Here is a 15,265-nt window from a genome sequence, read left to right on the forward strand (position 1 = left end):
GCATCGAAAAGACCCCCGACTCTGTGGTTTTTCTCCGGTGGTCAGGAGAGGTCTGGGTCGCCCGACGCTCATCATCCCCTCAACCCCTAGGGAGGAACCAGCAGGCCTGGTCCTTCCCTCAGCACTACCTGCCTGATCGGGAAGGAGCCCTGCACCAAGCTAGGCACCTCCAGGACCCATCCATTTTTTTAATACTTGTTTTTTGTCTGGGAGGTTGTGCAAAAAGATGTTCTGAGCCCACTTCATAATTTGCTCCTAGAATTTGCCATTTCTTTAAACTGTCTTTCTTTTTACCAGAGCTTGATAGTTGGAGACACATTATCTACATTAGGTGTGCTCATTGGTGCTGGAGTGTCATTGCCATTGCTTTAATGGATATATTTTTTTTGCCGGGGGGGGGGGTTCAATGTAGGGTCTCACTCTAGCCCAGACTGACCTGGAATTTACTATGTAGTCTCAGGCTGGCCTTGAGCTCCCAGCGCTCCCCCTACCAAAGGTGTGTGTCACCATACCTGGCATCTTAACCACTAAGCCATCTCTCCAGCCCTCATTAATGTTTTGAAGAACTTCATATCCAACAGAACTATTGATCTGGAAATCCATTTACTAAACTTAACCTAAAATACTAGTGTTCCTTTTCACCATTTATTTTCTTGGTTTTTAGGAAGAGATGAGACCATACAACCTGCAAAGCCATCATTCCTTGAATACTTTGAACAGAAAGAAAAGGAGAACCAGATCAACAGCTTTGGCAAGAGCGTACCTGGTCCTCTGAAAAATTCTTCAGATTGGAAAGTACCACAGGATGGAGACTATGAGTTTGTGAGTAGTGTTGGAATAGAATGAGGACATCTCTGGGGAAAAGTTACTTGAGAGATATCACACACACATCCAGTCCTGTCACCTCGTGGCAGTGCATGATCATGGAACATATTCTTAGGCAGTTTGAGCTTCCTGTAATCCTGTAACTGCCCCTGGCAGCAGCTTCAGGGCCAAGACCCTCTTGAGTTTGAGACAATTTTACCGATATTTAAGCCATTCTTGGGTCCTTGGTTAGTGGCATGTTTTTCCCCTTTAAAAATCCTTTCTTAACTTGGCCATTTTTCTATTTATTTTGTCTAGCTTGAAATGGTTAGTGGTAAAATACTTGGTCGCCAAATGAGGGTGCAACGTCTTTAATAGTTTATTTGGGATTGTGATTTTGTATTTAGGAATCAGATTAGAGGCCGGTTGACACTCTTGTTGGGCCTTGTTGTCTCGCTAGCCATTCTCCTAATCGTAGGCCGAGAGGATTATTCTAAATCTTTCCAGAGGATGAATATTAAATCATTCAGAGGTTTCTTAGGAAAAACTGGGTGTGTTTTTCCATCCTTTGCTTACGGAACATTCTCTTGCAGCTGTAGACATTTACTAATGTTTGCAGAGACTTAACAAGTAGAGGCAATGCAAACTATTGGGGAAAAGTAAGTTAAGCTGCAGAGTCCATCTTTCTTTTGTGACTATTTCTAGAAAAGATTTTTCTGTGAAGAGATTTTTTTCTTTATATTCTTGACTTCTGAAGTGTGCTGCTCAGCAGTTGCAGCCGTTGATGCTTATAAAAAAGAGCTTAGTGTGGGTGTTGGGTTGGAGCTCTGGGAAGCCGGTGTCCTCCTTACTTTCCACTTTCCTCCTCATTGACTGAGAGGAAGTGATGTCATTCTTCTGTAATTTAATTTGCACAGTTGTAAAATGCTATAATTTATATAACTAAGGGTAGAAATTTTTTCCTTCTTTTTAATTATTTTTTACTATAAATTTTTATACTTGTATATAATGGGTTTTGATCAAAATCCTCTCCCATTACCTTCTCTTGACATCCTTTATCCCCCTCCACTGACCTCCTCATTAGTCTCTCTTCTACTCTGATGTGTTTTTTTTCTCTTCTTTTGGGCTTGTGTGTAGGTGTGGCCCACTGGGTTTAATTATGGTTATATAGGGGAGAGTATTTATCAGAGCACGTGGATCCTACCAGGCGATACACCATGGCAGAAAACGTCTCCCTGTCTCCCAGCCAACACTGACTACCTCAGGGAGGGATGGGGGCCTCCATCATCCATGACAGAGTGTTGACGTGTTCAGTGTTGTGCAGGTCATGATACTACTGTGAGGTCATGAATACGATGGCCATGTCATGCCCCAACGACAGCGTGCTTGCCTGCCAGGGGCCGCCTCTGCATCCTCTGGCTATTACATAACTACAGGCAGAGGTTGAGGACCTCAGTGACTCACCTGAGTTTACTTAGCTGATTAGGCCCTTGTCCTGTGCTAGAGCCCAGGATCATTGACTTTATTGTTGGTTTGCTCATTACTTGGGGTGTCTTTGAACAGTCATATCCTTCACACTGTTATAGGCATGTGGCAGAAAACAGAAGAGGCAAAAGACCATCCGTCATGGAGGTTTTCTAGGAGAAGTAAAATACCTAGTGTTTCAGTTGGTAGTATTACAGAAAATATAAACCAAAGGGAAATTAGAGGAGGGAATGTGTGTGTGTGTGTCTTTTTAAAATAAAGTAGTTGGGTTGGAGGGATGGCTTAGCGGTTAAGGCGTTTGCCTGAAAAGTCATAGGACCCAGGTTCTATTCCCCAGGACCGTTAGCCAGATGCACAAGGGGCGCATGCATCTGGAGTTCATTTGCAGTGGCTGGAGGCCCTGGTGCACCCATTCTCTCCTCCCTCCCTCCCTCTCTCTCCCTCTTACTCTGCCAAATAAGTAAATAAATAAGGAAAAATGAAATATTTAAAATAAAGTAGTTATTAAGAAATATAAAGGAAGCTATTGTAATGAAGAGAATGAGGACATGAGCTTTATAAAAGCCCAGAGGAAAAGCTTTTTAGGCAGTGTCTCACTATATAGTCTAGGCCGACCTGGAACTCACTGTGTAGCCCCAGGCTACCCTCAAACTCACAGTAATCCTCCTACCTCTGCCTCCTGAGTGCAGGAATTAAAGGTGTACACCACCACATTCAGCCTCCCCTGCTATTTGGAAGTGAACTTTTTGCCTACAAGGGGAAATGGGAAATAATTTAATCAGAAGTGGCAGAATTTGATACTGACAAAAAAAAACCTTATTTTCCTCTGAAACCAAATACTTATCCCACTTCAATTGAATTGTCTTATTTGCCAACTTGAAAAAGAGCCTCGACAATTCTCTTTAGTGTTTCAGATATTCAGCAATTAAAGTGAAAAAGAATGCTTGAAAATGCAAGTCTCTAACACTGGTATTTCATATTCTACAAATAGATCAGTTTTAGAAAGGAATATTCCTTTTATGAGAATTCAGACATTCTCATTTTGCCATTCCAAATGTCACAAAAATCTTTAAATCCAATTTAGTTTATGAATCTTCAAGAAAAGAATTCTGCCCTATAATATTTTAGTTGAAGATGGCTCACATGCCTCAGTGGGTAAACAGGACAGACAAGCCCTTATTCTCATGTAGTACACAATGAAAGAAAGAGACATCAACTCAGTAATCCAATAAGTAAGTCAGTTTAGGTACAACTGCAGCTGTTGTCAAAAAGCATTGACAGGGAACATAGGCGAGAAGGTCTGTGTAGAGAGAAAACATTCATCTAAGACACAGATGAAGGAGGAGGAAGGCCGAGGGAGCAATGCGCAGATGAGCCATGCTTAGCTGGAGTGCATAGGAAGGAAAGACGTCCACAGTGGCTGAACTCATCACAGTGAACCTGAGTCATTTGACGTACCATTCAAAGACATTTTCAATAAACATGGTGAAGTGTGCCTGCTGGTTAGAGGACGTATCATATCTAAAATATGCTCTCACCGAACAGTTTAACATAGAAATGGAAGGGGAGATATCAGGCAGACACTCGCTAAAGCTCAAATAGAAACCAGCCACTTGAGAGACTGAGGTGAGAGGTGTCAGCTGGCCAGCACAAAAACAAGAAACAAGCAACAGTAGCAACAAAATGAAATAGGATTCCAGACAGCAGAGTGTTTTCTGGGAAGAAAATGTGTTTTACATTGCTAAAACGTATACTTGACCTAGAAAATCAAAGCCATGAGACTGTATGAAGCATATCTATTTATCCAGTTACAACATACAATCGTAGAAATGCAAGGACAGGCTCTGGTCATAGTTAATGCCTTAAATATTATTCTTTCAAAACCAGACATTTCAGGGCTGGAGAGATGGCTTAGCGGTTAAGGTATTTGCCTATGAAACATAAGGACCCAGGTTGAATTCCCGAGTACCCACCTAAGCCAGTGTACAAGGTGGCGCATGTGTCTGGAGTTCATTTGCAGTGGCTGAAGGCCCTGGCATGCCCATTCTCTGTCCCTGAACTCTTTCTGTCTCTGACTCTTTCTGTGTACCTCTTTTTCTCTCCCTCTTTCAAATAAATTAAATTAAAAAATTTAAAAGCCAGACATTTCAGGATGGAGATGTAGCTTGGTAGAAGTCCTCGGGCTCAAGCCAAACACCAGAACTACCCAATTTACAGCAGCTATAGCACATAAGAAAAATAAGCATTAAACTTTAAAAACAATAGTCATAAAACTTGACTAAGTTTTGAAGTGCTTAAAAAGAAATCTTACTTACCATAGAAGTCACACAGGCATTATTCGACTGGCTGTGACTCAATATATTTTTTAAAAATTTTTTTAAATTAATTATTTATTTATTTGAGAACGACAGGCACAGAGAGAAAGACAGATAGAGGGAGAGAGAGAGAATGGGCGCGCCAGGGCTTGCAGCCTCTGCAAACGAACTCCAGATGCGTGCGCCCCCTTGTGCATCTGGCTAACGTGGGACCTGGGGAACCGAGCCTCTAACCGGGGTCCTTAGGCTTCACAGGCAAGCGCTTAACCGCTAAGCCATCTCTCCAGCCCAGTGACTCAATATATTTAGACAGTAACATTAAGAAAGCAGCCAAAGCCACATTACCCTACTTGGAAATGTAAAACAATACCCCTAAATAATTCTTGTTTTAAGGTTAAAAATCAGTGTAGAACTTACATACTGATATAAAAAATGCAAACAGTGGCAGTTAGGAAGATTTATAATTTTGGGGTACAAAGAAGATCATAAATAAGCTATAAATAGGATGAAAATAAAAGCACAGTTTAATGATATAGGAAAAAAAAATTGGTCAGTGAAAACAAAAGCTGTTTTATTAGAAGGAACTTAAGTTTTAAAGATTATATGGATAGTAGCAAACCAAGGGTTTAAACCAAAATCTGTCTGTGTACTGTATGGCTTCTCTCTAGGCTTTTCTAGTAAATTATGTTCATAAAGTGCTTACAAAAAGTGCAGTGCATGGCCTGGGGCCATAGCTCCCTTATGCGCCTTGTTTCTTATGTAGCCCTGGCTAGCCTTGAACTCATGATTCTCCTGCCTCATCCTTCCATGTGCTGGGATTATGGGTATGTACTACCATACCCAGTATGGAGTATTTTTGTTTTAAATTATTTATTTATGTGTGTGTGTAAGTGTAAAGGCCCACCAGGTCTGCATGAGACCCAGTGGCTTTACGAGGGTGGCTGGGAAATTGATCTGGGCTGGCAGGCTTTGTAAGCGAGCACCTTCAAGTGCTGAGCTATCCCTCCAGCCCCTGGAGTGTATTCTTTAGTTTATTTTTTGACAATTTTATACATAGATACAATGCATTTTGATCAAATTCACTCCTGTTACCCTCTCTTATATGCCTCTCCCTGCTCCAGCTGAGCCCCCTGTTCTCTCCTGCCAGTCCCCCTCCTACTTAGAAGTGTGTTTTGAAAGACAAGTGGGAATTCTTGTGCCAGAGGAGTAGGGAAAGGTACGGGAAAGAGGAGGAGGAAGTTTGATGACATAGGCCTGTGATATGGGAGGCCTCGGGGTCTGGAGTGTGGGGCGTGAGCAAGCAGGAGGGGGCTTAAGGAAAGAGCTTCAGCTGAAGTAAATTAGTTCCCAGCATATTATTTTATTTTTACTAGAAATTTTAGTACTTTGGGGTTTATTGGAAAGATTAAAAATAGAATCTTAATGCAACACAGAGAGCTAATATCCCTCTGCAGTTATGTGATAATGGGTCCATCAGGATATAAAACACCAGAATGTTAATTCAAAATTAATTTGATGAAAGTACCAGAATCTGAACAAGATTGATCGGTCAACTCCCTGGGCAGTTATAAGCCATTAAGATGGCTTGTTTGTGGGAGACAAGGACAAAATTTAGCCCTTAGTTTCCCCCAGGAAACTAGCAACAGTGATTTCTTGAAACTTTATCTTAACATTCTCACTTAGAGCAGGACGCTATACCTCATAGTAAGTTGAGATTTCTTTGGGTTTTTATAAAGAAGTTTTTCGGGATTGTCAGGACACGGTTCTTCATTTAGATGTCCTTTTTGCTTTTGATTATCCATATCCTCTAGAAGTTAACATCAGCTGGAAGATGAGAGTACTGTCTTATTTATCACCTAAAATCCAGTTTGACTTTGTAGCAGAGTGCTTAACTTTGTACTCAAGGGTGCGTCTTCACGTTTTCTGAGAAGCTAGGCACCTACAAACCCAAACCTTTGTAGAGGAAAAATTCCACAAACATTCTTGAATTTTCTGTCCATTTTGAAATGAGTGTTAAAAAAAAAAGTTATCCTGTGTCATTTAGCACACCAGCATGTGTGGCCAGTCTACTGAAGCTCCTCACTCAGCTACCAGTCCTCAGGCACTGACTGTTCTCATGTCATCTTCTACCACTGCCGTCCCCACCCTCACGCCTGCCTGCTTTTGAAGTAAATCAGAGGCAGGCATGTACTCTTTTACATATTTTATATGTATCTACAAAAGATTGAAGATTTCATATATTTAATATACTTATAAAATTAAGAATAGCCCTCCCTCTCTCAACTTCCTGTTGTTTTGAAATAGGGTCTCACTGTAATCTGTTGACTTTGTAGCCTAGTCTGGCCTTGAACTCATGGCAGTCCTCCAACCTCAGCCTCCCAAGTACAATACCAACCTTGCCCTGCTAAGATTATAAGCATGACCCACCTTTACCCAGTTTGTTGCTGCTGCTGCTGTTAACGTGTATGGATGGGGGCATACACCCCACAGTACGCGGGTGCAGGTTACAGGATAACTTCTGGTTTGTACGCCTCCATCTCATTTGAGCTGGGCTTTCTCTGGGTCTCTGCTGTGTTTTTTTTTTTTCCCCCCAGGGTGTGCCACTGCAAAAACTCCAGATGCATGTGCCACCTTGTACATCTGGCTTATGTGGGTCCTGGGGAATTGAACCTGGGTCTTTTGGCTTTTTAGGCAAGCGCCTTAACCACTAAGCAATCTCCCCAGCCCCCTCCCTCTTCCTTTTTTAAATGTATGTGTGTGCTAGTGGGCATGCATGTGGGGAGACCAGAGAATAGCCTAAGTTGTCTTTCCTCAGGAAAACCAGCCACCTTTTCTGGACTCTGGAGACTGTGGAGGCAGTCTCACTGTAGCCAACGCTGGCCTCAAACTCACAGTGATCCTTCTCAAACCTCTGCCTTTTGAGTGTAGGTATTAAGAGGGTTTGCCAACACACCTGCCTTTTTTTTTTTTTTTTTTTTTTTTTGTCTTTTTGAGGTACGGTCTCACTGTAGCCCAGGCTGACCTGTAATTCACTATGTAGTCTCAGAGTGGCTTCAAACTTGTGGTGATCCTCCTACCTCTGCCTCCTGAGTGCTGGGATTAAAGACGTGTGCCACCATGCCCAGCTGACACAGCCATTTAAAAAGAAATATTTATTTATTTATTTGAGAGAGAGAGAGAGGGAGGCAGAGAATGGATGTGTCAGGATCCCCAGCCACTGCAAACGAACTCCAGACCATGCTTAACGTGGATCCTGGAGAATGAAACTGGGATCCTTTGGCTCTGCAGGCACATGCCTTAACCACTAAGCAATCTTTCCAGCCCTGAAACAACTTTTTGAAGAAACCTTTTAGTTTTTTAAAATTTGTATGTGTTTTCCTCGCTTCTTTCATTTCTTCATTCTCCCTCTTTCCCTCCCTGTCTTCCCAATAGGTTCTCCTTTCTACCCACCTCTTAATGAAGGGTTGATGCAAGTACTGTCGTTGCAACAGCACACTTTGGCCAGTAGATGTCGCCTTTTTGCTTCTTATATGCAGTATCCTATGGTAGAGAGGTTGCTGGCAATGTATGCACAGTGGATGATAAAATCACTTTACCAGCCTCACAATTTGATGTTGTATGAGGTTACTTCCCTTGAAAATAGGAGTATGTCATAACAAAATAGAATCAGCATCAGATCACATGAGAAGAGGGATGAATATCCTAGCCCTATCTGGGATCTTAGGTGAGTGGTTGTCCTCTGAATTTTAGATTTGTGGTCTGTAAAAATCAAGCATGATATCACCTTCCTGCTTTCCCTATAGGGTTGGAGGAAAGATCAAATAAAATGCAGCTTGGGTTATCTGAATCAAATTTGCTTTCAGAACCATGATAAAATTCTATTAATATAGAATCGTAAGGGGCTGGACCTGGTAGTGCATGCCTTTAATCTTAGCACTTGGGAAGCTGAGGTAGGAGAATCACCATGAGTTTGAAGTCAGCGTGGAGCTACAGAGTGAGTTCTAGGTCAGCCTGTGCTAGAAGACTCTGCATTGACAAATAAAATTTTTAAAAAAGATATTTAACTTATTAGAGAGAGAATGGGCACACCAGGGCATCTAGCCACCGCAGATGAACTCCAGACATATGTACCACCTTGTGCATCTGGCTTATGTTGGTACCAAGGAATTGAATCTGAGTCCTTAGGCTTTGCAGACCATTAGTATATATATGTATATATACACACAGAGATACATGTGGATGTTTGCTTGGGGCTGTTTATTAAGTATTGTTACTTATTTTATTGCCACTTTATATTTTATTTTGTGCTCATAAAGCATCATTAGTACTTTGATGACAAGTAATGCACATGCAGAGAAAGACCAAGGTAGCAGTTACATACAGACATATGGCATGCTCCCATTTGCGATGGTTGTAATAGAAAATAGGTAACACTTAATAGATAACAATACAGTTAAAGGTACATTTAATGTGGTTAAAAGGACAGTCGTGGGCTGGAGAGATGTCTCAGTGGTTAGGTGAGCTTCCCGCACAAGCACGAGGGCCTGAGGGGTCCCAAGGCTTCCTGAGTTTAAGTCTCCAGAAAAAAATAGGCAAGCCCTGGAATCAGTAAGATACTCTGGCTCAAACAAGATGGGGTGAAGAAGCTATGGATTGGGACTCCAATGGTTGGCTCATCTCTAGCCCCTGCAGACAAGTTCATCCCATCCTAGAGAGCACATAGGTTACCACAAGGGCATGCACACCACACACACCAAAGCAAAAGGAGAGACAGTGTGGTGACTTGGTGATGCATACAGTTTTTTTTTTCCTTTCTAAAACAATTTTATTTTATTTATTGAGAGACAGGCAGGGGAGGGAGGGAAGGAGGAAAGAAGAGAGAGAGAGAGAAAGAATGAATGAATGAATGGGGGCACCAGAGCTTCCAACCACTGTAAATGAACTCCAGATGCATGTTCCACTTTGTGCATCTGGCATTACGAAGTTCCTGGGATATTGAACTCGGGCTGTTAGGCTTTGCAGGCAGATGCCTTTACCACTGGTCTGTCTCTCCAGCCCATTTGAGAGATAGAGACACAGAAAGAATGAGACAGAGAGAATGGGCACAGCCGCTAGAACCAAACTCTAGATGCATGTGCCACCTTTTATGCATCTGGCTCACATGGGTTCTAGGGAATTGAACCTGGGTCCTTTGGCTTTCCAGGCAAGTGCCTTAACCATTAGTCCATCTGTCCAACCTCCAAGAGTAGCTTTTCATGAAATATGTGGTAGGTACTAGAGTAAACAGGGAGGTTGGGTTCAGGTTTGTTTTGTCCTGCTGGGATTTGTGTGACTTTAGAGGAGCATTTGTCACCACTCAAAAATGTGCTCTCCCTCCTTGTTTAGAACACAGTACAGGTAGACAACATTTCAGCATTTTGTCTTGGCAAATAATTCCCCCAATCTTCTGTTATTCTTTATTTTTTCAATAATTTCGTTGTCTAAAAATGCCATGCTAATTAAAAAGGCATGATTGTTTTTAAGCACACTTTTGGTTTTGACCCAGTATGACCTTATCAGAACAAAGGTGTGTGTTTTAGGGCTGCAGTAAGGATTCGATGCATTTCCTGGTGCTGCTTTTGTCAACAGTGGGCTTGTCAATCTCATTCAGGACTTTGCTCCTTTTTTCTCAACCTCTTAACCTAATCACTTTAGGTTTTTCTGTTAATCCCCCCCACACACACACCTCATCCACTGAATTTTTTTTTTTTTTTTTTTTTTTTTGGCTTTTTAAGGTAGGGTCCTCTGGCCCAGGCTGACCTGGAATTCACAATGTAGTCTCAGGGTGGCCTTAAACTCACATGATCCTCCTACCTCTGCCTCCCGAGTGCTGGATGCTGAATATTTTTTAAACTTTTTTTATTGACAGTGTCCATATACATACACACATACTTACTTACACAATGCACCCTGATCGTAATCCCCTATCACTTCTTGTCCCTCCCACCTCTCCCACCGAACTCCTTCTTTCCAACCAGTCCCTCTTCTGTTTTGATGTCATCATTTTACGCCCTGACATTATGTGGCTCTTGTGTAGATAACACTAGCTATTGTGAGATCATGAATGCCACAGCCATTTTGTGTCTGGAAGACAGTATTGCAAAATCCTCCTCATTTTCCTTTGGCTCTTACATGTTTTTTCCACCACCTCTTCTGCAGTGGTCTTTGAGCCTTAGAGGGCGTGATACAGATGTCTCACTGAGTGCCGAACACTCACTCCATTGTTACTTCTCCGCACTTTGATGAGTTTCGAGTCTCCCCCATAGTCAACTGCCATTTGAAATGAGAAGCTTCTCTGACCAAAAATGACAGCAGCACTAATATATGGACATAAGTAAGAATATTTGGAGGGTAATTTGGTAGGCATACTATATCCATTTTTAGCCACATAACAGATACTGAATGTTTTGAACACTATCCATAAGGGTTTTCCTGTCTTACTTTATGTACTAACTATCTTTAGACTATGTTGTAGAGTTTGGGGAGGGAATGGCAGGTGTCTAATGCTCTGTGTATAGGTCCCTGTAAATGTCCCGTTTGTTTCTCAGGCCATCTTACCACACAGCTACTCAGTGACTCTCATCCCCACTCATTCAGCAGCAAGGCTTGGAAATAGTAGGTGAGATGGCTCATCCACAGCACATGATTGGGAGGTGATGAAGTTAGGCCTCACGTTGTCTGATGGACTGTGTTTCTTCACATAACTCTGTTTGTGCATGAGGAACCGTGACCCCCTGTGTAACTGAGGCGCTGTGCACTTCTCTTCTTTCTCCGGTGTGCTCAGCCGGCACTTGGCAAATAGCCACAGCATGCAGGTGCTCACAGTTTTTCTTGTCATCTGAACCCATGGGACATTCTTTGTAGAAATGTCCATTTTTTTTTCCAGATTCTCATTTTGTAATATCTGCTCATCTGTGTTTATAGGAATGTGTTGGAGTACAAACATGACAGTTGTGGAATGTAGGGTTTTTCCTCTCCCTTTGATAAAAACCTTAATAGAAAACATTGATTGAAAATGCGGTGTTGGGAGTCCCCTAGATTGAAGTTGGATAAAGCATTTTGAGCATTTAGTATTCTGGAGTTAAGGCTTACATTTTCAGGGAGCAATGCAGGTCTCAAGTGTGACAGTAGTCAGCTTCAGCTTCGTGTACCTTAATTAGGCCACCTGAGCTTTCTCTGGCTATTTCTCCCCCCCCCTCGTGTGTGTGTGTGTGTGTGTGTGTGTGTGTGTGTGTGTGTGTGTGTGTGTGTGTCTTTTCAAGGTAGTTTCACTCTGGCCCAGGCTAACCTGGAATTCACTCTAGTCTCAGAGTAGCCTCAAACTCATGGCGATCCACCTACTTCTGCCTCCTGAGTGCTGGGATTAAAGGCATGCGCCACCATGACTGGCTCTTTGGATATTTCTTAATCTGCTAAAGATGAAGTGAAATAGTCTTCAAGCACTCTCAGGCTCTCTTGGTCTCTGTTTGCCAGTTTGCTTTAGAGTGGAGCTAGTGTATTTTTCGTAACCATTCTAGGAGCTGGTGCGCAGAGCATGTGAAGAGGCTCAGCATTACAAGGTTTTCTTAGTGTCCTTTAAGGTGCAGGAAGGTGCTGAGCATTGAAATGAACAAAGGAGCCAGGGAGCTAAGAGCATGTGGTCAGTCCCTCTGCGGAGCGGAGCTCTGGCTCAGTATACCTCTCTCCTCTGACTCAGTGGTGAGACAGTTTTCCTTTGTGTTGAGGCAGGGTCTCACTGTAGCCCAGACAAACCTGAACTCACTTCATAGCCCCAGGCAGGCCTTGAACTCACAGTGATCCTCTTGAGCCTCAGCCTCCTGAGAGTTCTGGGACTAAAGGCAGGGCCAGCATGCCAGGCTCATTTTATTTATTTATGTGGAGGAGGCATTCCTGGGCCTCTTGCCTGTAAACAAACACTAGACGCTTACGCTACTTTTTGTGTCCAGCTTACACTGGGGCATAGCCCTGACTGGTAGGCTTGACAGGGTAGTGCCTTTAACCACTAAGCCATCTTCCCAGTCCTAGGACAGTTAATTTTTAAAAGGCAAATTTATAATTCAGTCAGCCCCAGATATTAGAAGGAAAGTACAGAAATTGGCAGTTGGACCAGAGGTTGCTACCTCTGTCTTTTTTGTTTCTTTGTTTTTGCTTTTTTCAAGGTAGGATGGTTTCAGTCTAGTCGGGGCTGACCTGGAACGTGTTCTGTAGCCCCAGGCTGGCTTCAAGCTCCCTCATCCTCCAGAGTTTAGGAATTAAAGGCATGCATTATCACATCTGGTTTACCCCTGGTCTTTGCAGTGGGGATCACTGGAGGGCAGAATGTCCCCGAAGTAAAGGTCTGCAGCCTGAGACAACCTTCCTGCAGTACTGAAGGATACTAGAGAGCTTTCCTCCCTGGCACTTCCAGCTCAGTCTTTCAGTACCACGTAGGGGCTGGAGAGATAGCTTAGCACTTGAGACAGTTGGACCCAGGTTCAATTCCCAGTACCCATGTGAAACCAGATGCAGAAGGTGGCACATGCATCTGGCATTCCTTTCCAGCAGCTGGAGGCCCTGGCACACCCATTCTGTATCTGACCCCCTCTCTTAAATAAATAAATAAATAAATAAATATTTTAAGTACCATGTAGGAGCCTTGGATGGCCTTGGTGGTAAGAGGAAAGGGGATAGGCCTTCTAGATACCAGAGCCAGTTGCTCAGTTTCCTCTTCAGTGCAGGCCTCTTCCCCACTCTTAGCACCACTATGAGAGCTTTCTCTAGAAAGCCCCTGCTTAAGCGCTTCTTGCAACCCCGTAGATGTAAGTAGAGAAATCTTTTGTTCCTTCATGCCTTTTTAGTGATGCCAAAAGGCCTGACTCTTCTTCCAGGAAGGGACATCTAATGGGTGCTGCAACCTTCATGGCCCAAGACAAGTCCATTGTCAGCCCCTGGTTGAAGCAGAAATTAATTTTTTGAGATAGAGGTTCAAAAATGATTACAAAGTATTAAAAATCATCTTAAAACCTCAGGGTCTCCTGAAGCCTTGCTGTAGTTACCTTATAATACCTCAATGCTAGGAGTCCAGAAACCTGGTAGAGCTGTGGTCATCAACAATTCTCCCTTGTTAGCCCAAATTCCTGAGGGAACCCAGTGGTTCACAGTTCTAAACTTAAAAGTTACCTTCTCTTACATAACCCTACACTCTGACTCTGAGTCCCTATTTGCTTTTGAGTATTCTTTAAGTCAGTCCTCCAACAAACAAGGACAAAGCTACCCCAGGGGTTTTGAGTCAGTTCTTACCTGTCTGGGCAGGCACTGAGTTCTCGCATCTCAGGTTAATACTCTGCAGTATGTAGATTGACAGACTTCAGTAGAAAAATTTAGCTGAATCCTGCCTAGAGGAGCTAGGGCATTAAATGAGGGCCAGAATTGGACCCAGTTTCTCTTCCCAGCTCTTAGGCAGCCTAGAGTATTCATGGGTATTGCAGGATTCTTCCAGTTATGGAGTCTTGGGTATGAAGACATAGCTTGCCCTTTGCTGTTAATTGGTGAAGGAAGCTGGGCGTGGTGGCACACGCCTTTAATCCCAGCACTAGGGAGGCAGAGGTAGGAGGATTGCTGTGAGTTGGAGGCCACCTTGAGTGAATCCAGAGTGAATTCCCGGTAAGCCTGGGCTAGAGTGAGACTGTACCTCCAAAAAAATAAAAAATAAATAAATTGGTGAAGGAAGCTCAAGCAGAGGAAACCTACCTCCTAATGAAGGAACCTGAGGTCCTGCGAGCCTTTGAACAACTAAAGCGAGCCCTGTCCCAGGCACCAGCCCTGAGCCTCTCATTTGGAAGGGATTCAAGCTGTATGTGTCAGAAAGGAAAGGGAGGACTTAGGAATCCTAACTCAGATCATGTAGCCTGTCCAACAGCTAGTAGGGTGTTTAAGTAAGGAACTTGATTTGGTGGCCAAAGGATGGCCAACTAGCCTTCAGGTGGTAGCTTTGGTGACCCTTTTGGCCCTAGAAGTCATAAAACTGACTTTAGGAAAATATTTAAATATTCCCCATAATATAACTGATTGCTATCCTGAAAGAGGAGTCTCTGGTTAACAGATCCAAGCCCTGTGGCTAGAAGGGCCCCCTAATCAAGCTGAAAACCTGCCCTTCCCTAAACCCGGCACTTTCCTCCCAGAGGAGATGCAGGCTGTGAACTGGTTGCTCTTCAGGATGTGTGAGAGGTAAAGAGACCCCTTAGGGAGCCCAGACCGGCTTCTCCCTCCTGACATCGTCACCTGACTGCGTGCAATTAGCAGCGTGATTTGCCACCCAATACCAGGGAGGCTGTGCAATGCCTTTCAACCAGTGAACTTACATGACACTTAAAGTGAACTTAAAAGCACAGATACAACTAAAGTGCTTCCCTTGGAGGCCATGATCCCTGCACAGTTCCCACATTGATAGTCTTTTTCAAAGTACTTTTAATCCTTCTGGGGCAGTTTATGTAAAATATAAAATAGCTCAAGTTACTTACTGGGCATGGTAGCTGTATTAGTCAGGGTTTTCTAGAGGAACAGTATTGCTAGAATGAATTATTTTATAAAGGGAAATATTGGATTAGTTTATGGTAGTCCAATAGCAGTTGCAGGCCCAAGAA

General features: G+C 43.1%; 1 protein-coding gene across 1 annotated transcript in view; it reads left to right on the top strand.

Moving 5' to 3' along the window:
- The window catches only part of Stk4 (serine/threonine kinase 4), a 90,100-nt gene that overhangs the window by 53,499 nt on the left and 21,336 nt on the right, over nucleotides 1-15,265 (top strand). The window contains exon 10 of the mRNA XM_045156717.1: nucleotides 665-822. Within this exon, the coding sequence (XP_045012652.1) occupies nucleotides 665-822 (158 nt within the window). The remainder of the gene's footprint in view (nucleotides 1-664; nucleotides 823-15,265) is intronic.

This window comes from Jaculus jaculus, chromosome 8, assembly GCF_020740685.1.
Source record: "Jaculus jaculus isolate mJacJac1 chromosome 8, mJacJac1.mat.Y.cur, whole genome shotgun sequence".
NCBI classification, from domain to species: Eukaryota; Metazoa; Chordata; class Mammalia; order Rodentia; family Dipodidae; genus Jaculus; species Jaculus jaculus.